At 42.8% G+C, this 25,590-nt stretch overlaps 1 protein-coding gene across 1 annotated transcript in view; it reads right to left on the bottom strand.

Annotated features, from left to right (window-relative positions):
* The window catches only part of WBP2 (WW domain binding protein 2), a 37,157-nt gene that overhangs the window by 5,720 nt on the left and 5,847 nt on the right, over nt 1-25,590 (bottom strand). The window contains exons 2-6 of the mRNA XM_073606188.1: nt 24,459-24,567; nt 19,657-19,792; nt 19,212-19,304; nt 10,610-10,744; nt 3,377-3,508 (exon numbers count right to left, since the gene is read on the bottom strand). Of these exons, the coding sequence (XP_073462289.1) occupies nt 3,377-3,508; nt 10,610-10,744; nt 19,212-19,304; nt 19,657-19,792; nt 24,459-24,567 (605 nt within the window). The remainder of the gene's footprint in view (nt 1-3,376; nt 3,509-10,609; nt 10,745-19,211; nt 19,305-19,656; nt 19,793-24,458; nt 24,568-25,590) is intronic.

Here is a 25,590-nt window from a genome sequence, read left to right as displayed (position 1 = left end):
GCACATGCTTAGTTTTTCTCCCTTTTTTTCGGCAATGTGCCAACTTTGTAGAGGTCCATCTGCTGGCATTGATTTAACAGTTTCTAAAAACAGCTATACACTATACTACAAAAAGTATTGGGACGCCTGCCTTTACACGCACATGAACTTTAATGGCATCTCAGCCTTAGTCCATAGGGTTCAATATGGAGTTGGCCCACCCTTTGCAGCTAGAACATCTTCAACTCTTCTGGGAAGGCTGTCCACAAGGTTTAGGAGTGTGTCTATGGGAATGTTTGACCATTCTTCCAGAAGCGCATTTTGTGAGGTCAGGCACTGATGTGGACGAGAAGGCATGGCTGGCAGTCAATAGCCCTGAGTTACCGACCAACCCCAGGCCTTGGGACTCTGGGCTAATAATGGTCATTGGTAATATGCTGACCCGGAGCTTATGACCAGGTGGAGGGGGGTAACTCACTTTCTGAGCTTCTTGACCAGAGAACTCTGTAACCAGCTGCTTCCCAATACCCTGACCCACAAATCCCCCCGTGATGAGCTTGATAGTACCTCTCTCTCTCAGGTCCCTCAGTCGGGCAGGGAGGAGAAGTCGGCAGCTGATCTTTGCACACAGAAGATGATCTCAGGACCGGGGGGAAGTAGTATTAGTCTGGCCCAGCTCCTCCAATCCATCTCCCGACTGGAGGAACAACAGAGTCCTGTGGTGACAGTGCCAGGTGCCCGATCCAACCATCAGGCTCCTCCGATCTCCCAGATTACACTATCGAGTCCTTCCCTCTGAAGCTAAGCATGCCACGGACCAGGGAAGATTGAGGAGGAGGAGGTGGGTGGAGTTTAGCACTGGACCTCCTCCGCTATGAATGCCGAGGCCTCACTGTGTGTGCATGATGTCACTGGTTGCTAGACGCCAGGCGGTAGGCCTCCTTGCAACCAGTTAGTACAATGTAGCTGGTAGGGTGGCTGGCTGTGTTAGTTTCATTCCGGGAGACTGAATTGTCCCGGAATGAAGGTGCCTGGAACCTGAGACAGACATGCCAAGTGGCACCCTAAAACCGGTCCACTGAGCCACCGGCCCAACGGGAAACTCCCGGTATTCCTGATGGCCAGTACATGCCTGATCATGTGGAGCACCATGGCAGTTGCAGATCAAACAGATGATCGCTTCCTTGGATGAAAAAGATAGGAAGGTATAGTTCTGCTTTAACTGCTGCTCTGGGTTTCAACAAAATGGCAGCCTGCAGCAAGGAGGAACAGGAACAACGCTGGAGGCAATGTACAGCATACACTAATTTTGGTAGCATATTAATTCATGTTGAATGTGTGTTCATTGTTAAAGAACATTATGTTTTGTCAACTGTTATGAGTAGTTCCGCTTTAAGCCTAGCTTACCTAACCCTGATACTCAGAGCAGACAGAAGTACTGAGCTAATTTATGTTTTCCTGAAAAGACCATCTAGGGAATAGGGATAGGGAACTATTGTACACAAATATCATAGATATTCACACATAAAATATATAGCACATTACACAATTTGTTCTGTAACCTGGAAGGGGGATACAGAGTAGTAGCTTGATTAATAAAAGTCATTCTACATGTGGATGGGTCAATCTGTGGCATTTATCGGGATCCATATTCTGAGCATTACTTCTGACTGAGTTATTTCTGTAGTGCTGCAAGATGGTAAAAAGAGCCAGGTAGTTGGAGGACCCAATACAAAAAGAGGGTAAATCTTTTCCTTAGTGTTCTATTCAAGCAGGTAAAGACTCATATCGTATCACATATGCGTCCAAGAAGGATCGCGGGTCTTGTGGCTTGAAGTAATGCAAGGATGGGAAGATTTCTACTTCAGCCACTGCTCTTGGGGAATACCTAAAAGTCACTGGCTAACTTAAAGTAAACACATGGCCAGGCTATGAACAATTAAATCCACTGCTTGTTTTTGTCTAGAGCAAATAAAAAAAAAGAATAAATAAATAAAGGATTTACTTAACCGATCCTCCACTCCTCCCTGCAGTTAGAGCCATTCCCCTTCTGCACTCACATGCTCCACAGGTCAGGGTTCTGATGTCATAAAAACTAAAGCAGGGTCCATGAACATGAGAATGTCACCACCGGATTGTGGAGGGGCATCGCCTGCCAGGGAAGCGGAGGATCAGAAAAATTGAAACTAATTCTCCTCTCTCCAAGAAAAAATGAGCAGTTAACCCAGCCTCATTGCAAGGGAATATTTCTAATTTGCTTGAAGTTGACCTTTAATTACTTTTAACAGGCAGTATATGAACTTTACAAGCCTTGAGCGACCTCTAGCTGGGGGTACTGTGGACCAATTCATTCTCAAATTTCACAGAAAAATCACTGAAGCCATTCAGGTTGTTTTTTCAGCAGTTCAGTTCACCATGCTGCCCTCCCATAGCTCCTTCTTTTTGCTATCATTGATGATTACAGTCTGAGCCGCTGCACGGAGGGGAAACCGGAAGTAGTAAAGGACATGAAGGACTTTAGTGCTTCTTCTGTGAACTTTGAGGATGAATTGCTTTACACATTTTTGCAGCTACACAGCTCAATGAAAGCTCAGAACATGTAAATAATTATATGTATATTGCCTGGCCACAGGTTCACTTCAAACCTGTCTGCTCTTTGCACAGGCCACCCTACCACACCTTTTCACCACTTTCTCTTTCTATCTATCTTTCTATCTATCTAACAAACCTAGTAAAAAGGAGGACAATTGCCAGCAGGCAGCAAAGGGAATTAGAACTTTAACTAGTTCTAGTTTAACTCACTGATGGATGGAAGACTTGGTCAGAACCACAATGCCAAGCTCGTGTTTTTAATTGTCTACCACCATCAATGCTTGGGAACACACATGTGACCTAGGAGAAAAGGATCCTAACATTAAACTGTCCCTTACTGTAATGCCCCGTACACACGGTCGGATTTTCCGACGGAAAATGTGTGATAGGACCTTGTAGTCGGAAATTCCGACCGTGTGTAGGCTCCATCACACATTTTCCATCGGAATTTCCGACACACAAAGTTTGAGAGCAGGATATAAAATTTTCCGACAACAAAATCCGTTGCCGGAAATTCCGATCGTGTGTACACAAATCCGACCGACAAAGTGCCACGCATGCTCAGAATAAATAAAGAGATGGAAGCTATTGGCCACTGCCCCGTTTATAGTCCCGACGTACGCGTTTTATGTCACCACGTTCAGAACGATCGGATTTTCCGACAACTTTGTGTGACTGTGTGTATGCAAGACAAGTTTGAGCCAACATCCATCGGAAAAAATCCTAGGATTTTGTTGTCGGAATGTCCGAACAAAGTCCGACCGTGTGTACGGGGCATTAGTCTTCACTGGCTGTGACAACATACCTGCTGTAGTAGAAGGCAAGTCAGGAGCAGAAGCTGAGGATGAGGGGGGTTGCATGGGGCCTGGGTAAGGAGGAGGAGGGGGGTGCATGTATGCCATCGAACTGTCTTGCATTGGAGGTCCTGGGTAGAATTCTAAAAAGATAATATAGGCAAACAGAGAAATCAGAACACAAAGCATTTAAGATGAATATTTTATGGTTTTAATTGTACATTTGTGGACAATCATAGTATGAATGAATCACAGATGTTGCTTCTTATTGGTTGTGCAGTCTCAACCATAAAAGATGATTGAATGATAAAAGCCCAACTCCAGCCAACACATTTTGTTTTGAATAGGAGCAAAGAACGGTTACAGATTCTGTGATTATTTTTTCTGGTGCAACAAACTAGAAGAAGATCTAACAGCACAATATATAAAGATAGTGCACAAACCTTACATAATGTACATTAGAGGATTTACAGAACAGAATATATTTAAATACACTTTACAAACTTCAGTGAAAAGTGCTTGTCAGACACCCCCTGCGTACATAAGGCTTTCACACCTTGGACATTGGTGGAGCTTACAGCTAGATAGTTGACGGATGCCAGGATCAGCATAGAACAGGGCAAATTCACAGAAGATGATACTTGGAGGGTCAATGTTGCGCCAAAAGGGGTAGTAAACTAGGGAAGGGTTGTAAATGTTACCTGTACCTTTCTGTTTGGGTGTCAAGTATAGCCCATTTCATTTCCTTTTTCGTGTGCCTTTGGAGAGGCTTCATTCCACTACCCATCTGAAAACAGCAAGTGAGAGCAAATCTCTAAAAAGTGAAGGAAAATCCCTCTGTAGGAGGGTGTCCATATTGGAAGACTTCCCTTCTACTCCTGTTGTAGTGACACCTGTGACATTTTGGATTGGGCATCACATTCTGTACTGTTGACAACGGTCAACACACAAAAGAATGGGTGAATCTCCAAAGCAGGTACACAGACAGCAAAAAACCTAACAGGGGGTTTAGCCCCTTACTAAAATATTGAGACACTGGGGCATAAAGATTTACTTTCCCTCTCACTTGTTCTTCTGTTTATGGAATGGGGGGGGGGGGTGAAGGCTCCCCAGAGGGGGCACAGACAGATATAGGTGCTTACCTTTCATGGCTCTGTCGAAAATTAGAAAAAGTTTTGACTTGAGTTCAAATATTTCTTTAAAGTTTAACCACTTGCTGACCAGCATATAGATGTTTTACTGCTACAGGGAGACAGCTGTGTGCCGGATCACGTATATATACACACATGACACCGCACTTCCCCTTGCAGGGGGCGCATGCGCGCGCCATTTCTGCTGTGATTATTCATAGCAGAAGGCGATCTGCTGGTGCCGGACACTCGATGTCCGCTGGCACCTGGCGATCGTCGGCCAGAGACTGTGGACAGAGCTCTGCCTATATAAACAAGGCAGAGTTCCATTCTGACAGGGGGGGGGAAGGGATTGATTCTGTGTTCCTCCAAAGCAGGGACTATAATCCACCTCTTCCTTTAGTAAAAGCAGCACACGTAGTAAACACAAACACTGGCTAGGCACACGGTTAACCCTTTGATCGCCTTAGATGTTTAACTCTTTCCCAGCCAGTGTCATTAGTACAGTGACAGTGCATATTTTTACCACTGATCACTGAATTAGTGTCACTGGTTCCCACAAAATGTCAGTTAGTGGCCGATTGTCCGCCGCAATATCCCAGTCCTGCTATAAGTCGCTGATCACTGCCATTACTAGTATTAAAAAACACAAACCATTGCACTTTCTCCACTTCCCCTTTCCCCACCTTTATGTTGTTTGTCTTGTGTGTGTGTGTATGTATTTTTTTTTTTTGGTTGGTTGTTGGGTATGTACACTTTGTTTCACATTTGATGAGTAGGATGTAGGTCCTCGGGCCTTCCCTGAAAGTCTTGGGAGGGGGTGGACATGGCCTTCTGGCTTAGTTTGCACTCTCTTATGGGGTCTCCCTTCGGGGAGGCCCCTCCTAGTACTTGGGGTGGTCTGTTTCGGCAGACCTCCCAGAGAACGGGGTCTGTCTGGCTTCAGTCAGATGGACCATGTAAAAGTACCCTAGTCCCCATCTGAAGCCTAACGCCCCAGGGGAAATAAATATATACGCTACGCTTTCAAATATACTCTTGATAACCAAAGTGCAAATACGCGTGGGAATCACATACCGTGATACATCCAGTAACTAGTGACTGTAAAAAGTGACAATAGTGCAACAAATAGTTATGAATACTTAAAAATTAACATATAAATGAAAATAAATAATCACACTAGTAAAATGTGCTATAACGTACATCCATATGGTGATTGGTCGTATCAAAATTATTGTTCATAAAATCATATAGTGTTCATAAAAATATAGTGGACTCAATCCACTAAAACATATAGATGAATAAAAAGTGCTTCTATGTGCATATGTGTCATTCCAATTATTTCAATTCAAAAGTGCTTCTAAAGTCCATGCGATTTGGAAACTGCTATGTAGATAATCCAAAACAAGCCCGGGGGATCACGGCAAGCTCCCTCCATTTTGGAGGACCATATGTACACCCTGTGTGCTTTGTGTCTCACTTTTTGGTGTGCACTTTTTTTTTGCACCGGGTGAAGATTTTTAAGTGTGTTCACACACCACGGGTTTAAAAAAAATAAAAATAAAATAAAAATTCCAGTATACAATGCTGTGAAAAAGTATTTGCCCCCTTTCTGATTTTTTTTTTTTTTTTTTGCATATTTGTCACACTTAAAACGACTCAGATCATCAAACTAATTTTATTATTACACAAAGATAACCCGAGTAAATAAAAAATGCAGTTTTTAAATGATGGTTTCATTTATTAAGGCAAAAAAAAGCTGTCCAAACCTGCCTGGCTTTATGTGAAAAAGTAATTGCCCCCTAAACCTAATAACTGGTTGTGCCACCCTTGGCGGCAACAACTGCAATCAAGCGATAACTGGCAATGAGTCTTTCACATTGCTGTGGAGCAATTTTGGCCCACTCTTCTTTGCAGAATTGTTTTAATTCAGCCACATTGGAGGGTTTTCCAGCATGAATGGCCCGTGTAAGGCCATAATACAGCATCTCAATTGGATTTAAGTCTGGGCTTTGACTAGGCCACTCGAACCTAAATTTTGCTTTGTTTGAAACATTTGGCGGTGCACTTGCTGTTGAGTTATGCAGCAGGACAATGACCTGAAACACAAGTGCACTTGAACTTGAGGTCACGAACTGATGGCCTGACATTATCCTTTAGGATTATCTGGTAGAGCTCAGAATTCATGGTTCCATCAATTACGGTAATTCGTCCAGGTCCTGAAGCTACAAAGCAGCCCCAGACCATCAAGCTACCACCACCATGGCTGACTGTTGGTATGATCTTGTTATGAAATGCTGTATTTTTCTGCCAGATGTAACGGGACGCACACCTTCCAAAAAGTTACATTTTTGTCTCATGAGTCCACAGAACATTTGCCTAAAAGTCTTGGGGATAATCGAGATGTTTTTTAGTAAATGTGAGATGAGCCTTTGTGTTCTTTTTGGTCGGCAGTGGCTTTGGCCTTGGAACTCTCCCATGGATGCCATTTTTGCCCAGTCTCTTACTTATTGCTGAATCATGAACACTGATCTTACCTGAGGCAAGTGAGGCCTGCAGTTCTTTAGATGTTGCTCTGGGTTCTGGATGTGTCATCGTCATGCTCTTGGAGCAATTTTTGTAGGCCGGCCACTCCTGGGAAGGTTCACCACTGTTCCAAGTTATCTCCATTTGTGGATAATGGCTCTCCCTGTGGTCCACTGGAGTTCCAAAGCCTTAGAAATAGCTTTGAAACCCTTCCTAGACTGATCACGTCAATTACTTTGTTTCTAATCTGTTCTTGAATTTCTTTAGATTGTGGCATGATTGAGTGTGGCTTTTTGTAATCGGTTAGTGTGCTTCACTTTGTCAGACAGCTTCTATTTATGTGATTTCTTGATTTAACAGGTCTGGCAGTAATCAGGCCAGGGTGTGGCAAGTGAAATTTAACTCAGTTTTCCAAAAAATTGTGGTTAATCACAGTTCATTCATGATTCAGCATGGGAGGGGGCAATTACTTTTTCACAAAGGGCCAGGCAGGTTTGAACAGCTTTTTTCCCTTAATAAATTAAATAATAATTTAAAAACTGCCTCATGGATTTATTATCTTTGTGTAATATTAAAATTAGTTTGATGATCTGAATCATTTAAGTGTGAGCAATATGCAAAAAAAAAATAAAAATAATCAGGAAGGGGGCAAATACTTTTTCACAGCACGGCACATTAGAGGTCGACCGATATATCGGCCGATATTTGGCTCTTTTTATTAAAAAAAGCCGATTATACCTTCAGTGGGACTTGCAAATGACTTCTGTAATAGTCAATGCAAGTTGTCTGAAGTTTTCTTCTCTCCTCCACTGGGCAGCCTGCCAAATCTGATAAGAATAAACATTGTATCTCTTTCAGGTTCTTTTATCAATAGACTGAACTCCGTGGAGAAGTTCTCAGTTTAACCATTTAAAGACTAAATCTTTTCTGACACTTGTTGCTTACAAGTAAAAAGCCTGTATTTTCTGCTAGAAAATCACTTAGAACCCCCAAACATTATATATATATTTTTTCTAGCAGAGACCCTAGGGAATAAAATAGCGGTTGTTGCAATATTTTATGTCACACGGTATTTGCGCAGCGGTCTTTCAAACGCAATTTTAAAAAAAAAAATACACTAATGAAATAAAAAAAAAAAAAAAAAAACCAGTAAAGTTAGCCCATTTTTTTTTCGTCCAAAAGTTATGATTACCTGTTTTTGTGTATTAAATATTTAAGATATAGTTATTTTTTTTTAATCTAAATTATACATACAAGTGAAATGATTGGAGGTTTGTTTTGTTTAATAAATGTTTAAATATAAAAAATTTTCTGTATCACTTATTACTTAAGGCTTGATTCACACAGGGGCAACACGACTTCAACGCGACTTTGCAACGCGACTTTAACCCGACTTCAACACGACTTGTGGATCCGACTTTCAATGAACGGGGATCCGACTTGGATCCCCGCCACTGTGTTTGGTATGAATCTTTAGGGGGAACTCCGCGCCAAATTTTAAATAAAAATCCGGCATGGGTTCCCCCCCCCAGGGGCATACCAGGCCCTTGGGTCCGGTATGGATCTTGAGGGGAACCCCCCTACGCCGAAAGGACGGCGTGGGGGGTCCCCCCAATCCATACCAGACCCTTATCCGAGCACGCAGCCCGGCCGGACAGGAATGGGGGTGGGGACGAGCGAGCGCCCCCCCCTCCTGAGCCGTACCAGGCCGCATGCCCTCAACATGGGGGGGTTGGTGCCTTGGGGGAGGGGGGCGCGCTGCGGCCCCCCCCACCCCAAAGCACCTTGTCCCCATGTTGATGAGGACAAGGGCCTCTTCCCGACAACCCTGGCCGTTGGTTGTCGGGGTCTGCGGGCGGGGGGCTTATCGGAATCTGGGAGCCCCCTTTAATAAGGGGGCCCCCAGATCCCGGCCCCCCACCCTATGTGAATGAGTATGGGGTACATGGTACCCCTACCAATTCACCTAGGGGAAAAAAGCGTCAATAAAACAAACAGTACACAGGTTTTTTAAAATAATTTATTAGGCAGCTCCGGGATCTTCTTCCGACTTCGGGGGTCCTCTTCCGACTTCGGGGGTCTCTCCGCCGTCTCCTCCCGGTGTCCGCATCTTCTGCCGGCTCCTCCGCTATCTTCTGCAGCTCAATTGCTAGCGGTGGTCCGGACTTCTGCCTTCTTCTTTTCTTCCAAAGATGTTGACACGACGCTCTCTCCAGCCTGGTATGCCCCTGGAGGGGGAACCCATGCCGGATTTTTATTTAAAATTTGGCGCGGAGTTCCCCTCAAGATCATTTGAGCACAAGTCGCATGCCGAAGTCGGATCATGCGAGACGGCGATCCGACTTCAATGATAGTCAATAGGCTGAAGTCGGATCAAAGTCGGATCCAAGTAGTACGCTCTGAAGTCGGAGCGACTTCAGTAGTGTCTATTAAGACGCTCCCATGCACTGTAATGTGAATCTCTTTCTGGGGCGACTTGGGGCGACTTGAGGGCTTACAAGTCGGATCCCAAGTCGCGGTAGTGTGAACCGAGCCTAAGGCTGCTTTCACACTGGAGCGGGCATGCGTTGACGGTAAAACGCTGTTAGTTTTATCGGCGCTTTACCGTCATTTTAGCGGCACTTTTCGGCTGCTAGCGGGGCGCTTATAACCCAGCTAGCGGCCGAAGAAGGGATTAAATGCGCCCCTGAAGCGCTGCTGCCAAAACGCTTTGCAGGCGCTTCGGCAGCGGTGCGCATTCATTTCAGTGGACAGGAGTGGTGGAGGAGCGGTATACACCGCTCCAAAGATGCTGCTTGCAGGACTTTTTTTTAACATCCTGCCAGTGCATCGCCCCAGTGTGAAAGGGGTCTAACTGTTAGATTTTATGAGATGAAGGGAAAAAAAAAAAAAAAGAAGAAATCGGCCTAATATATCGGCCAAAAAAAATCGGCATCATATATCGGCCATCGACCACCGCGATTTCTAAATATCGGCTTTAGCATCGGCCAGAGAAAAACCCATATCGGTCGACCTCTACGGCACATTACATAGTTTGTAGGCACTATATCGTTCACATAAACACATAAACCAATCAATATACGCTTATTGGGATTTTTTTGTACCAAAAACATGTAGCAGAATACATATTGGCCTAAATATATGAATAAATGTGATTTTTAAAAAAAATGTATTGGATGTGTTTTATAGCAGAATGTAAAAATATTGTGTGTGTGTATATATATATATTAAACAAACGCAGTGGTGATCAAATACCACCAAAAGAATTATCTGTACAGTGTTGCATGACTGCACAACTATCAGTAACGCAGTGCTGTATCGCAAAAAATGGCCTGGTCATGAAGGGGGGGGTAAATCTTCTGGAGGTAAAGTGGTTACATTTTTTTTTTTTTTTGAGTGATGGGGAATAATTTCCTAATCAAAACAAACTGATTCAGGTGTAATCACCTAGACTCACATGCTCATAATTGCTCAGGTCTAAATTTAGCGTATAAGGGCCTGGTCTTTTTTTTATTTATTGGACAACAGTGTAATGGCATAAGTGTCTAGGACATGTGAAAAAGTCATACAGGTACACTAAATACTCACCTGTAGGTGGTGGAAAAGGGTACCCAGCAGCAGCAGGAGGGGCAGGATACATGCCATTGGCTGCTGGAGGTGGGTAGGCATAGCCTCCATTAGGCATATAAGGAAATCCACCTCCTGGAGGTCCTCCTCTTGAAGCTGCACAACACAGAATATAGTTTAGAAGTTGCAACATCAGTCATTTAACTTTTATTTGTAACGTAGATCGTGACCCTGTTGTTTGATTTGTGAGCAAATGATGTGCCTCATCGTTTTTTTTTGTTTGCTTCTGAACCACCACACCATGTGTCATGGATTATTTTGCCCCCTTAAAGCTAAAGCTTATGTATGTTTTCATGTTCTTTTTGCATAGTTGCATAGTCTTAGCCATCCAGTGGTAACAGCAATCATTGGGGTCCAGTGCCGAGTGGCTGCAGTTCTGGATAGTGACCACTTGCATTGCCACCATTCTGAGAAAGCCTTGTATTTTTTTTCAAGCAATACATAGTTCTATACCAAAAATACAAAAAGTGTCTCAGTGCAGCTTCTCCCTTCCCAACACAAAGCAGCTGACATCAATATGTATTTCACTCACATACTACAGGACGGTGACGTAACGCGTAAGATGTGCGGCTACTCCCTCCCGGTTTTGACGTCATCACGCTTGTCCAGGAAAGCTTGTTCCGCATTGTGATACAGTGTGTTTGCATGTCGAACCTGTCCACATTTATTGTCAGTAGTTTTTTTTAGATGTTAAAGCGGACCTTCAGTCATTTTTTTCAAATTTCCATCTATTAAATCTTCTGTCGTTGTTTTAACTTTGGATAGTAAAACATTTGTTTCTGCCAGTAAATGTCTTATACAGCCAACTTCCTGTTTGTCTGGTCTGCAGCTTTCATTGGCCCTCTTATGACTCATCCCTCCTCCCTTCCTGGCAAACTCACACAGGAGTGAGAGAGAGAGCTGTGCATGATGTCATAAGCCTAGGCTTATGACATCATGCACAGCTCTCTCTCTTGTGAGAGTATGCCAGGAAGGGAGGGGGGATGAGTCATAAGAGGGCCAATGAAAGCTGCAGGGCTGCAGAGCTGGAGGTGTGCCTCTGTGTGTCTGTATAAATCCAGGAAGTGCCCACGGTTAAAATGACTGCAGCCAGACTTGGTGGAGGGAGATTTCTGCAGCATATTTGGCAAGTACAGAATCACTATATATATAATGAAAAATATGAAAAGTGGTTGGAGGGAAGCTTCAGAATGACAAAGATGTTTTATTACAAATTAAGTAAATAATATGGATACCACTAGACTGGGCTTGTTTTTCTTTACCTTACCTGCATTTTAGGGAAACATTCTCGATGTCCCTTACACATGCTGTGGTTTGCAGAAGAGGTTATATTAAGCTACAGAGAGAGATCATAACCCTGTAAGATTCCTGGAAATTGTAGTGTGGTTGTGACCTCCTATAACTTAGGAGGTCTAAATTTCTGGTGAGCATATAGACACTATATTACCAAAAGTATTGGGACGCCTGCCTTTACCCACACAAACTTTAATGGCATCCCACCCTTTGCAGCTATAACAGCTTAAATTTTTCTGGGAAGGCTGTCCACAAGGTTTAGGAGTGTGTCTATGGGAATGTTTGACCATTCTTCCAGAAGCACATTTGTGAGGTGAGGCACTGATGTGAACGAGAAGGCCTGGCTTGCAGTCTCCGCTCTAATTCATCCCAAAGGTGTTCCATCAGGGTGAGGTCAGGACTTTGTGCAGGCCAGTCAAGTTCCTCCACCCCAAACTCACTCATCCATGTCTTTATGGACCTTGCTTTGTGCACTGGTCCAAATCATTTGGTGGAGGGGGGATTATGGTGTGGGGTTGTTTTTCAGGGGTTGGGCTTGGCCCCTTAGTTTCAGAGAAGGGAACTCTTAAGGTGTCAGCATACCAAGACATTTTGGACAATTTCATGCTCCCAACTTTGTGGGAACAGTTTGGGGATGGCCCCTTCCTGTTCCAACATGACTGCGCACCAGTGCACAATGCAAGGTCCATAAAGACATTGATGAGCGAGTTTTAGGTGGAGGAACTTGACTGGCCTGCACAGATTCCTGGCCTCAACCCGATAGAACACCTTTGGGGTGAATTAGAGCAGGGACTGCGAGCCAGGCCTTCTCGTTCACATCAGTGCCTGATAAATGCGCTTCTGGAAGAATAGTCCAACACTCCCTTAGACACACTCCTAAACCTTGTGGACAGCCTTCCCAGAAGAGTTGAAGCTGTTATACCTGCAAAGGGTGGGCCAACTCCATATCGAACCCTACGGACTAAAACTGGGATGCCAATGTTAAAGTTCATGCGTGTGTAAAGACAGGTGTCCCAATACTTTTGACAATAGTGTATTTTTTTCACAGGTGGTGCTGAAGGTGACAGTCATCTTTTTCTACTGCATGTTTTTGAACACTAGACATTTTTTTTTATAATTATTAGAAGAAATCTGATGCTAAATTGAAAGGACTATACAGTATATCACACTGATATATGTTGGCTCATGTAAGTATTGATGAAGGACGGTTTCTTTATAGTTGAGATAGTAGTGGGTGGTACACAAGAGACACAATATTGATTTATTTTGCACATATTCAGCACTGCATATTTTTGTTTTATAATTAATGCATAGTGTTTTCTGATTGGACAAAAGGTGGAGAGGCGAAGTGATGATGTCACAAACTCCACCTCATCTAAGCAGAGCAATTTGGGGTTGATTTGGACCCCTTTCACACTGAGGCAGTTTTCAGGTGTTTTAGCGCTAACAATAGCACCTGAAAACTGCCTCTCATGCCTCCCCAGTGTGAAAGCCTGAGTGATTTCACACTGGGGCCGAGCGCTTGCGGGACGGCAAAAAAAGTCCTGCAAGCCGCATCTTTGGGGCGGTTTGGAGCGCTCTATACAGCGCTCCTACACCGCCCCCGCCCATTGGAATGAATGGGCAGCGTTTCGGGAAGCGCCACAACACGGCCGCTATTAACCCCTTCTTCGGTGAAAAGCGCCGCTTAAAGAGCTGTAAAGCGCCGCTAAAACTAGCGGCACTTTACCGCTAACGGACCCGAAGCCCCAGTGTGAAAGCAACTTTACTAAAACTGGGAGATTGCAAAACCTGGTGCAGCTGTGCACAGAAACCATTTAGCTTCCATTTTTTTTGTTTAATCAAAGCTTAATTGAACAAGCTGAAGTTAGAAGCTGATTGGCTACCATGCACAGCTGCACCAGATTTTGCCCTCTCCAGTTTTAGTAAATCAACCCCTTTGTAGTCATTAAAAAAAATATAAGGCATTCTCTGAATGGTGGCAGTGCCATGTGATGAAGAATTGCAGCTACTCAGCACTGGACCTGGAATACTGCTACCATCACTAGTAATGGTGACTATTACAGTTTACTTCGTCAGGTCAATGTAACTACCGTGTTTCCCCGAAAATAAGCCTGGTTCTTATATTAATTTTGGCAACAAAAGACACAGTAGGGCTTATTTTCGGGGTAGGTCTTACCATGTAATGTGTTGCCTTCTCTCCCCCTCTCTCTCCCTGCCTGACAGGAATCCCCAGTGTGAACAGAGTTAAAATGCTTGTAAAATCCTATAATCCACTCTATTACAGTAGTATATAATGTATAATGTGTGTGTTTCTGTAATATAATTGTGCCAAATACCTTCGTTAACCACCTGGCATCCGCGCTATAGCCGAATGACGGCTACAGCGCGGACCTACATTCCAGGGAGGACGTCATATGACGTCCTCCCCTGTGCACGCTCCCTGCGCGCGCCCTACAGGGCGCGCGCCGGGCGCGTTGTGATCACCGAGTCACTGAGACTCGGCTGATCACCGATCTGTGTAAGGGGCCGGTCCCGGCCCCTTACCATGTGATCAGCTGTCAGCCAATGACAGCTGATCACATGATGTAAACAAAAGATCGGTAATCGTTTTTTTTTTTTTACTCACGCTGACAGCGCGAGTAGAAAAAAAAGCCGATCACCGGATCGGATGTGAGGGACATCGGTCCCCAAGTGGAAGAGGCACATCTGCCTCATCAGTACCCAATAAAAGTGCCACCTAATAGTGCCCACAGTGCCACCTAATAGTGCCCCACAGTGCCACCTAACAGTGCCCACAGTGCCACCTATCAGTGCCCACAAGTGCCACCTATCAGTGCCCACAAGTGCCACCTATCAATGCCCACCTGTAGTGCCAATCAGTGCCACCTGCCAGTGCTGCCCATCACTGCCACCCATCAGTGCCCATCACTGCCACCCATCAGTGCCCATCACTGCCGCCTATCAGTGCCCATCACTGCCGCCTCATCAGCGTACATCAATGAAGGAGAAAAATTACCCATTTAAAATTTTTTAAAACAAAATATAAAAAAATAAACTTTTTTTTAAAAAAAAAATCAGTTTTTAAAATTTTTTTAATAAAAAGTAAAAACCGCAGAGGTGATCAAATACCACCAAAAGAAAGCTCTATTTGTGGTGAAAAAATGATAAAAATTTCATTTGGGTACAGTGTTGTATGACCGCGCAATTGTCATTCAAAGTGCGTCAGCGCCGAAAGCTGAAAATTGGTCTGGATAGGAGGGGGGTTTAAGTGCCCGGTAAGCAAGTGGTTAAAGCACCACTCTGCACTTCTGTGACCCGCCAAAGCTCTCTTCCTCGCAATTATATTACAGAAAACACACACATTGTACATTATATACTACGGTAATAGAGTGGATTATAGGATGTTACAAACATTTTAAACTAGGGCTTATTTTCGGGGTAGGGCTTATATTGCAGCCCACCTGGAAAATAACGCTAGGTCTTATCTTCGGGAAACACGGTATGCAATAAAATTCATACTTAAACTGCAGCTTTAAGATCTTAGAAGCCACTGTTTTCTTACCTTGCACTGAAGAGTGCTGCAAAGACAGACAACAGTATGGAAACTAGAATAAATGGATCTATCATTTTAGCTGCATTGGTGCAATATAGCGTCTATTCAAAGTGCACAGTTGGTCACTTCAGCAGTCATATGCATGTTTCCTCATACTATACTTATATGAGGCTTCTCTTTTTTTTTAAATTCCAGAAGTTGTATTAAAGGAATGGGGGTATCATGGGGTGGCAGAATGAACTTGGATAGTGAAGGGAGTATATCCAGGGAAGAAAATAAGTGAGGATGAGCAGCTGATGAGATCAGTATTAAAGTGAACCTTTTGCTTTGCCTTAAACAGGCACATAGGGCTCCATTTTTAGGCTGGGTTCACATCTATGCCAATTGGATGTGGGTTTCTCCGCATCCAATTGGGGCTGCAACTAACGATTATTTTCATTATCGATTAGTTGGCTGATTGGTGTTTCAATTAATCAGTTGATAACCTTAAAAAGAAATGGTGTATAATTTAGTTAATATGTAAAGTTTAAAAAAAAGGCAATTTATTCCTAAATATCTCTATACGCAGGGGTAAATATAAATAACCAACTATATGGTTAGGGAGTAAAATCTATAATCCACTGAGAATAACAGACAGAAGAGATATACTCTATATACTATTAGAGGTTGAATCTGGTAAATATCATCAGACTCCGATCAAATTTTTTTGTTTAAAGAAAAAAAGTTAAAAGACTGTTTTGCAGATTTTCAAACAGAACTGTAATATATTACATGCTGGCCGTACAAAAACAATGTCTTCCTTAAAAAAAAAAAAAAAAAAAAAAAAAAAATATGTAATTTTAAGAACTTTGTTCGATTTTGTAACGGTTCGTGTGGTCAAATCGATGTTTGTTTTCAACGACAGTGATGGGAAAATGTAGAAATAATAGTCTTCTTGGTGAAAGGAATTTTCAGACAGTGTATGAGGTTTTTGTTCAGAAATTACATTCATTTTAAAATAGAATGTTAAAAGCAAGTGAAAATTTCAAACATTCTTTCATTCAGTGAATGTACAAAGATTTTTCGCATGAATAATCTCGTTTGAAAAGTGATCCGTGTGGCCAGCATAAGGCTCAGTACACACCTATGCAGTTTGCTTTTGATCAGTTTATGCAGTGCTTTTTGCTGTGCATGTTGATTTTTACGCACGTGATTTTGCTGTGATTTGCATTTTTGCTTTTTTTTATGCCTTTTTTTTTTGGCTAATTTGTTGTTGGCCAGATTAAAAAAAAGACAAATTGCTGCAAAAACGCATTACGTGCTTTTCTGCAGCTTCTCCGTTGAAGTATATTGGACCAATGAAAAAGGTCCCTGACCCTTTCCAAATATGCAGCAACTGAATAAAGCATAGATGTGAACGTTAAATGAACTGTAGTGCGTTTCTGCAAAAAGCACCAGAAAACACGGGTGGGAACCAGGCCTAAGACATTTAGTAACATAATGGAGTTAAAAAAAATTAGCCCTTGATAGTACAAAAAGAGCAAATAATCGCTACTGTAAGGGGTTCGTTTTTTTACTGTGCAACAGTGAAAGTAGTATTTACAGTAGCGATTATTTTCTCTTTTTGTACTATAAAGGGCTAATTTTAGTTTTTTTAACCCCATTATGTTACTGGCCGATTAATCGATTATGAAAATAGTAATTGATTAATTTTATAATCGATTAATCGATTCGTTGTTTCGGCCCTACATCCAATTCGCATGACAGGAGATTGTGACCGCCTCTCTATGGAGCCGGTTCACATATCTCCATTGTGGCTGCAGAGCGGCTTGCACAGGAAAGCTGTGCGTCTTTGGCTCAGTTTCAGGGCTGAATTCAGGCAAAAATTCAGCCCGGATTCATCCCTGAAACAGAAAACTGGGACACACCGGACCCCTGCTGCGAGCCGCATCTGCCGGAGGTGTGAACCCAGCCTAAAGGGCATTTTATCACATAATATCTCCCCTTCACATATTTCAAGTTACTTCACAGAGAAGCCCTCATATTTAATTATGAAAATTTAAGCACTCAACTGCAATACTGCCAATGGGAAACCTGAAGCCGCTGCTCCTCGGTATCTTACCAATCAAACCACAATACAAAAATATGTACAGAACAATATTCATTTACAAAGTAAAGGCAAACTTAAAATAAACAAAGTCAAAACTTATATTAACATTTGCAATGCTAATCCTAAAATAAAATGTGACTTTGATCAGGAGAAAGGATTTAGCATGGCACTCCAACCCATATTATATTGGTTTGGGACAGAGTGGGAAAAGGTCACGTTAGATATGTATGTTCCTTGTCTGTGTCCTCACTGGGAACATATCACAATGCAAAAGGAAGAGAGGGGAAATCTCACCAATAATGGCCCAGACAACGATAAAAACCTTACTGGTGTGTTAACCCGTCCCCACTCTACCCAAAACCAAATACAATATTAAAATGGAAATTTAATTTAAAGTGGTTCTTGCACCTAAAAAGCGAAGTTTACGGTTTAAGTATGACCCCACCTTGCTGGACTAATGGAATAATGCCCTGTACACACGGTTGGACATTGATCGGACATTCCGACAACAAAATCCTAGGATTTTTTCCAACGGATGTTGGCTCAAACTTGTCTTGCATACACACGGTCGCACAAAGTTGTTGGAAAATCCGATTGTTCTGAACGCGGTGACGTAAAACATGTACGTCGGGACTATAAACGGGGCAGTAGCCAACAGCTTTCGTCTCTTAATTTATTCTGAGCATGCGTGGCACTTTGTGCGTCGGATTTGTGTACACACGATCGGAATTTCTGACAACGGATTTTGTTGTCAGAAAATTTTATAGCCTGCTCTCAAACTGTGTGTCGGAAATTCCTATGGAAAATGTGTGATGGAGCCTACACACGATGGGAATTTCCGACAACAAGGTCCTATCACACATTTTCCATCGGAAAATCCTATCGTGTGTACAGGGTATAATAAGGAATAAAAAAATAAAATCACAGGTTTGCACTTTTCCCTGGCTTTCGCTTGCATTGCCTAGGCAAGGGTGAGGTCATCCACCTTCCAGCAATATCTACAGAATGTAGATTATTTCAAATCTCACTGATAAGAATCTCCCAGTGGCTGCTTGTAAGATTTGGAGTGCTCAGCATTCCTCAGGACCTTGTTGGAGGATGCTGACGTCACCCCCTGCAACACACCTTCCCGCTATATATTTTATAGCTTTATTTTAAACAATTCATCAAGGGAAAGGGGCAGCAAAGGCAAACAGCGGACCCCGCATGTAGTGCAAGGTATCACCTGTGTAATCTAAACTCAAGAATAAATATGTTACATCTTAACAGTCCTTAAGAGTTAAAAATGCATTTGTTTGCAGGGCCAACATGGGGGAAGCCCAGGAAATCGGCACTGCACGTAGTGATTAGGGTGTGCCTAAGCACACCTGGCACACCCCCTGCGCACACCTATGACAGGGAGTCTTGTTCTGTGGTCAACAGAAAGTACTGGGCAGGACTGATAATATGCTTGGACATTCAATGCAGTAGAGGCTCACTGGATTTCTAGAAGATCAACTAGTAGGTTTCTTTATTTGCAAACTTTTTAAACAAAAACATGGGGAAATAATCATGTATTCAAGAGGTGTACTAAAGATGTTTGTTTTTTTGCCCATACACACACACTTTAATTAAATGCTACTTACCTTGAGAGGCCACTTGTAACATATACTGTCCAAACTCTATGGCTCCCCCAGCTGGAAAACTGAGTTTAAACGTGGCAGTGCCTTCCCAGCCACCTGCAGATGAAAAAGTACAGAATGTGACCATTTGAACATTTTGCTTTACGTCGGTGGTCTCCAAACTGCAGCCCAGGGGCCAAATGCAGCCCTTTGCTGGCCTTTATCTGGCTCTTGAGACACTAGTCCTCTAACTGACAACTATGATGGATTTCATTCCTCCCACTGAAACCACTGATGGGGCACTATTCCCCCCCCCAAAGCCAATTAGAATTCTCCCATGGGGCATCATTTACTCCCACTGGCCACAATCTGGCTCCCCTAAAGCCTGAAGGACAGTAAATTGGCCCACTCGTTTGGAAAGTTTGGAGACCCCTGGTTTAAGTATAAGGACTGTGAATGTGGTTCTTACCACCAGGTTCTGCTTTCACAGTGCCTTTGATGAAGTTAGCCCCAAAAACTGGTTGCTTGATTTCACAATCCTTCATCATGTAGAAAGGCATCATAAATGACTGCATTGGATCCCTTCCTTTGGATACAAATATCACCTGTGGATTTAAAGAGACCCTGTCACCAACTTGCAGGCAAAAGCACAGCCAATCAAGTATTGTGAATGCTTACTTGCAGTGTCTTTCCTTTCATAAATTATTTTTTATTTACTTGCAATGTGCCTTTGAGTCAATTCCCTAGCATAGGATAAGGCCAAGTTAACCATCTAGATTCACATTATAAAAACCCATAGGTTGCATGATTACTCAGAGGTATGTCGCACTGCCTAGAAATTCATTGATCATGTCCTACCGTGGGACCTGGCATTCTTTTTTTCTTCACCATCACCAGATCTCGAGGAAGACTTAGACGTTCCATTTTGCCATTACTGCTTGCAGCAGCAAAATGCTCTATCCTGCTTTTTTGGAAACAGACACAACGACCTTCTATCTCTGTTTGGTTGAAAAAGCTTACTGAAATTACCAAAATGGAAGATCTGGTGGCCACGAAGAGGTGCCTTCGAGAAAAATTCTTCAAAAAGTGGTTTTACTGGCACAACTTCACTCGGTCTATACAGAGGGTCAGAGGTCCTGGATCCTGATAGGACAGCTCAGTGCAGTATAAAAAACTCCTCCTACAAGCTTTAACCAGGAACTGATAAAAGTCACAAGACTACTATATACTGCTGATAAGAAAAAAGGTAATTAGCTGTTTATAGTTACTAAAACTATTGCATTTCCATGTTCTGTGTGAGACCAGATATAGTGAATGCAGGCTCCTGGGTTTAGGAATTTAATTTGAAAAACACAGGGTACAGAGACGACTGCCAGAGTAGGCCCCTGGGGTTACTTTACATATATTATCTGTTCAATGCCTTTAGGGGGCATTGCATTAAAGCACACTGTGCATATGTGGTAACATGGTTCCTTATTTCTGAACCCTTATTCGGACATGACACCATCTCGCCATAGCATATGCAATGCGTTCCCTTTATTGTTACCTTGTGCCAAAATAAAGTATTGAAAAATGTTTTAAAAAGCCCATAGGTTGTCTTTGAAACTATTTTTGAAAGGATTCTTTTTTTGTTTCGTTAGTTAAGTTGATTAGAACAATAAGATTGCTCTAACATGACATGGCTAGATTTATACTTTGTACAAAGCAATGGCCGGTGCTGCCACTGTTCACATATAACCGCTCATCGGAGTGGTAACATGCAATTAGGAGCTCAACAAACTGGCAACAGGGTCTGGGCAGCCAAGGCTCATTGGTGCAAGTGGGGAGCGAACACTGGCCCGAGTAGTCTGATCCAATAGAAGAGCGACAGTAGCTCAAATTGCTGAAAAAGTTCAGGCAGAAAGGTGTCGGAACACACACTGGGCGTGATTTACTATAACTGGAGAGTTCAAAATCTGGTGCAGCTGTGCATGGTAGCCAATCAGCTTTGATTAAAAAAAAACAAAAAAAAAAAAAAACTGGAAGCTGATTGGTTTCTATGCACACCTGCACCAGATTTTGCACTCTCCCAGTTTTAGTAAATCAACCAGTGCATTGCAGTTTGTTGCTTACAGGACTGCATAGCCAAAGACCACTCAAGAGTGCCCATGCTGACCTGTGTCTGTAGCCAAAAGCACCTCCAATGGGCACGTGAACTTCAGAACTGAACCAGGAACAATGAAAGAAGTTGGCCTGGTCTGATGAATTCAAGAATGGTTTGGAAAACACGAGTTCAAGGTGTGGATTGGCCTCCAAATTCTCCAGATCTGGATCCAATTGAACACTTGTAGAATGTGCTGGAAAAACAAGCCCGATCTATGGAGGCCCCACCTTGCAACTTACAGGACTTAAATGATCTGCTGCTAACAGCTTGGAGCCAGATACCACAAAATGCCTTCTAGAGGATGCCTGTACAGGTTATAGTGGGTGGTCAAAATTGTATGGTTGATTGGTGTATATAAACTCACAGCATGGATTGTGGAAAGCTATTTTTACCACCTACCTGATTTTCTTTCAAAGGACTTCATTGATTTTCCAAAGATAAATTAAATACAAATATTATAGGTAAGGAGCATAAAACAAGTTGATTTAGCGTAACAATGGGATCTGATACCTTCTAAGAGTATTAAAGTGGAGTTCCAGGTATGGCGACTTTTGCAGTGTTACATGGGCCCGGCCTGGACCAATTTAAGTATGCATGTGCCATTCCTGTGGGATCCCCGAGGAAGTGAAATCACTGTAAAAGGTACTACTACTACTACTACAGTAAATGCCTCTGGCTTTCTGGTTCCATGCTGAGCTGCTTAGTGAACACAGGAGGTCACTCGCTAAGCATTGGCACCATTTAAGAAACACTTTGCATTTTCTCAATGGTACCCATGCTAAGTAAGTGACCTCCTACAGAAGGGCGACTGCTTGGCACAAGATCCGGAAGCCAGAGACAACCATTGTAGGAGCACTGCTATCCTATTTCTAGCCATACCTGGAATTCAGCTTTAACATTCTCTGTAAAGCATGTATTCATGTATCAGAAATAATGAATGTATTTCATCCTTCAGAGTTAGCTCAATGTTGTTTACAGTGGCTAATAGTTTGGAGTCTTAGGGTACATTTAGAGGGGTATCAAATGAGCTTTTCGGGAGGTGAAGGGTCTACATCTTTGAATTGTAAGATAATAAGGTGTGAAGATAATTAGAATGAAAGGAAGTAAAGCTGGCTATAAACTAGTAGACTTTAATTTGAAATGTTTGTTTTAAATGACGTTTGTTCGATTCTCTAATCATTAGTTGGTCCAATCAACATTTGTTTTCAACCACACGGATGAGAAAATTTAAAGGGCAACTCCATTTTTCGTGGGGGAAATAAAGGAAAAAAATTAATATAGCATGTACAATTGCGATACAATTCATTATGTAGTTGAATGTTAATAAAAATTACCTTTCCTTTTCAATCTGCAGCCGCTGTATTTATCTATAAATGCAATATGGCTACATGGAGTTGTTCTGTACACAGAATGTGTACTGACCACTCCCCAGATACATCTTTTCCTGCTTGTGTGATTGGCTCACAAACTTTCCCAGAAGTCTGCCTAAGATACAAGTCAGATTTCAGGCATCCCCTGCAACAAAAATGTCATTTTTGGTGAGATATTTCCAATAGGAACATGTCTAAAGGGATGCAGGCCCAGCAGATTTCCTCAATAGTGCCCTGCAGTTGCACAGCTGATGGATAATTATGAAACCACTCCCATTAGACCCACTTAGCACAGAGGCACAGACAAACACACAGGGATTTCTTCTAAATAACAAAAAAGGTAGGAATCTGCGACAAAGGTTGTTATAATCCTTGCAATGTACATAGAGGGGGGGGGGGGGGGGAATGTTTTTTTTTTCTCAAAAGTGGTGTGGAAAATTTTTCTTGAATGAACCATCTTGCTAACAGTGTATTTGATTTTCGTTTGAGAAAATTACATTTGTTCCAAAATTAAGTGTTATAAGCAAATTAAAACTACTTTTGAATGGTATTTGTCCAGTCTTTAAGCCTGGGTTCACACTAGCGCAATGTCGGAGCTCACATGTAATTCGCACCCACACCGCAGGTGCCGATCACATGCGATGTCTGAGCAATGCGAGTTCAGCCATACATTTGTATGGCTGAACTCGCATAGAAAATAGTGCAGGGACTTGTTTTTCCCCGCACTAGAATTGGATTTCATGAGTGTTGTCACCTATGCGATCCGATTCCTGTGCAAGTTCGCACTGCGATCTGTGAGCTAAACTGGGGGTGTCATTAATTTTGTTAAGGACACCTGCAGCGGTTTCTTACAAAGCAGTGTGAACTGCCTGTGGGAGAGGAGCGATGCGGGAACCGGCGCTGGAATCGCGCTGGTTCCCGCATCGCACTAGTGTGTGAACCCAGAGTGAAGGTACAAGGAATTTTTGCACAAATGTTTCTAAAAATGTTCATTTGCAAATCTACTAGTGTATAGCCAGCCTTAGCCAAAGCATGAAAAGCAGATGGAAGGTGAAAAGGGGGCAATCATCCACCAGATTTTATACACACAATATAGAATATGTAAAAGTGGTTATAAAATTGAAATGTTTTTAACCTTAATCCATTCTCTGCATAAAGGTAAAAAAAGTTTTACTACTTCTTTGACCCTCCCTCCCAAACACTTACCTGACAACTCTCACCACTCCAGCGCTGTCCCTGGCAGCAGCAGCGCTGCTCTCTTCCTGGGTTACATAGAACAACGGGAGTCATAGGTTCCTGCTGCCGTCAGTCAAATCCTGCGAGGAAGGGGTGGAGGGCATGGCTGAGCTGCGCTATATGCATCTATGGACACACAGCTAGGGGAGCACGCCCGTATGGGTGCCCCATAACACGGCTCGCTAAAGGTACACTGGGAAGAAGGAGCGGACAGCACCGGCAGGGGACCACCAAAAAGAGGTAGAGGACTGATCTGTGCAATATCGTTGCACAGAGCAGGTAAGTATAACATCTTTTTATTTTAATAAAGAAAACATTTTGCCTTTTAATATCACTTTATATAAAACTAAAAGTGAACGCTATATAAAATACCTGGATCTGATTATTAAATTAAAAAAAAAAAAAAGAAAAAAAAAAAAAAAGAAAGAAAACAAGCAAATCTATCATCACTATTGATAAGTCGATTTTGTAATTTATCTCTTTTGTATCACAGGTGACAAAGGGGACGTTATAGGATCTTACCCTGAATGGCGTCAGCATTATCGTGCCTTTCTTAGTCCCCCGAAAAGCATCTGAAGTGCCTGCCATGTCACTAAATGTAAGCTCCACATGGTCATAGGACATCAAGACACTGAAAATAGAAAAAAAGTGAAGTGTGATTTAAAAAAAATATATAAGATTTCTATTCAGAATAACTCTTTCCATAAAATAGAACTTGATTCTTATAGTCATATGTCATTAAACTTAAAAAACAGTCCTTCCTGCAATTATTCCTTATTCAACCTGCTGCCCTTGCCACTGATCTTTGCCTACTTTAGGGTGAGGCCCAGTTCACACTGATGGGACAACTGACTTTGGAGCACTTGTTGCATCAGAAGTCGCAATGGAATTGTTCTAATCGGTGCGACTTGAGTCGCTCCGACTTAGACCGCTTTCACGCTGAGGCGCTTTGCAGGTGCTATAGCGTTAAAAATAGCGCCTGCAAAGCGCCCTGAAACAGCGGCTCCATTCACTCCAGTGTGAAAGCCCGAGGGCCTTCACACTGGAGCGGTGCGCTGGCAGCGCGTCAGAAAAAGTCCTGTCAGCAGCTTCTTTGGAGCGCATTAGGAGCGGTGAACTCACCGCTCCTAAAGCGCCCCTGCCCATTGAAAACAATGGGGCAGCGCTGCTATACTTCCGGCAAAGCGCCGCTGCAGTGGCGTTTTGCAGGTAGATTTAACCCCTTTTAAAACCACCCTGCTAGCGGCTGAATAGTGCTGCTAAAGCGGCGCTAAAAATAGCGCCGCTTTACCGCTGACGCCCGGGGAGGCTCAGTGTGAAAGGGGTCTAAGAAAAGTTGCGGCACTACTTTTGGTCTGACCTGAATTGACTTCTGTTAAAGAAGTCACATGCAAGTCATGCTGACATTGTGGGCAGTGTGAACCTGGGCTAAAACTTAAAGCGGGAGTCCGGCGACCAATTTTTTTTTTTTTTTTTTTTTTTTAGGTCATTGAGACACTTTGCTAATCCCAAAATAATACTCACAGTTTGGGTGTAATATTTCCGCCTCTGTCTGTTTTCGTACTGAAGAATAACTTAAAAAATGTGATGCTGGCTGTTTCCATCTTGCTTGTGGGCATGTGAAGCCCACAAGCATTGATTTCCTGGATGCGGT

The sequence above is a fragment of the Aquarana catesbeiana genome, linkage group LG12 (genome assembly GCF_042186555.1).
Source record: "Aquarana catesbeiana isolate 2022-GZ linkage group LG12, ASM4218655v1, whole genome shotgun sequence".
NCBI lineage: Eukaryota > Metazoa > Chordata > Amphibia > Anura > Ranidae > Aquarana > Aquarana catesbeiana.
This window is presented reverse-complemented; position numbering and strand designations above follow the sequence as displayed.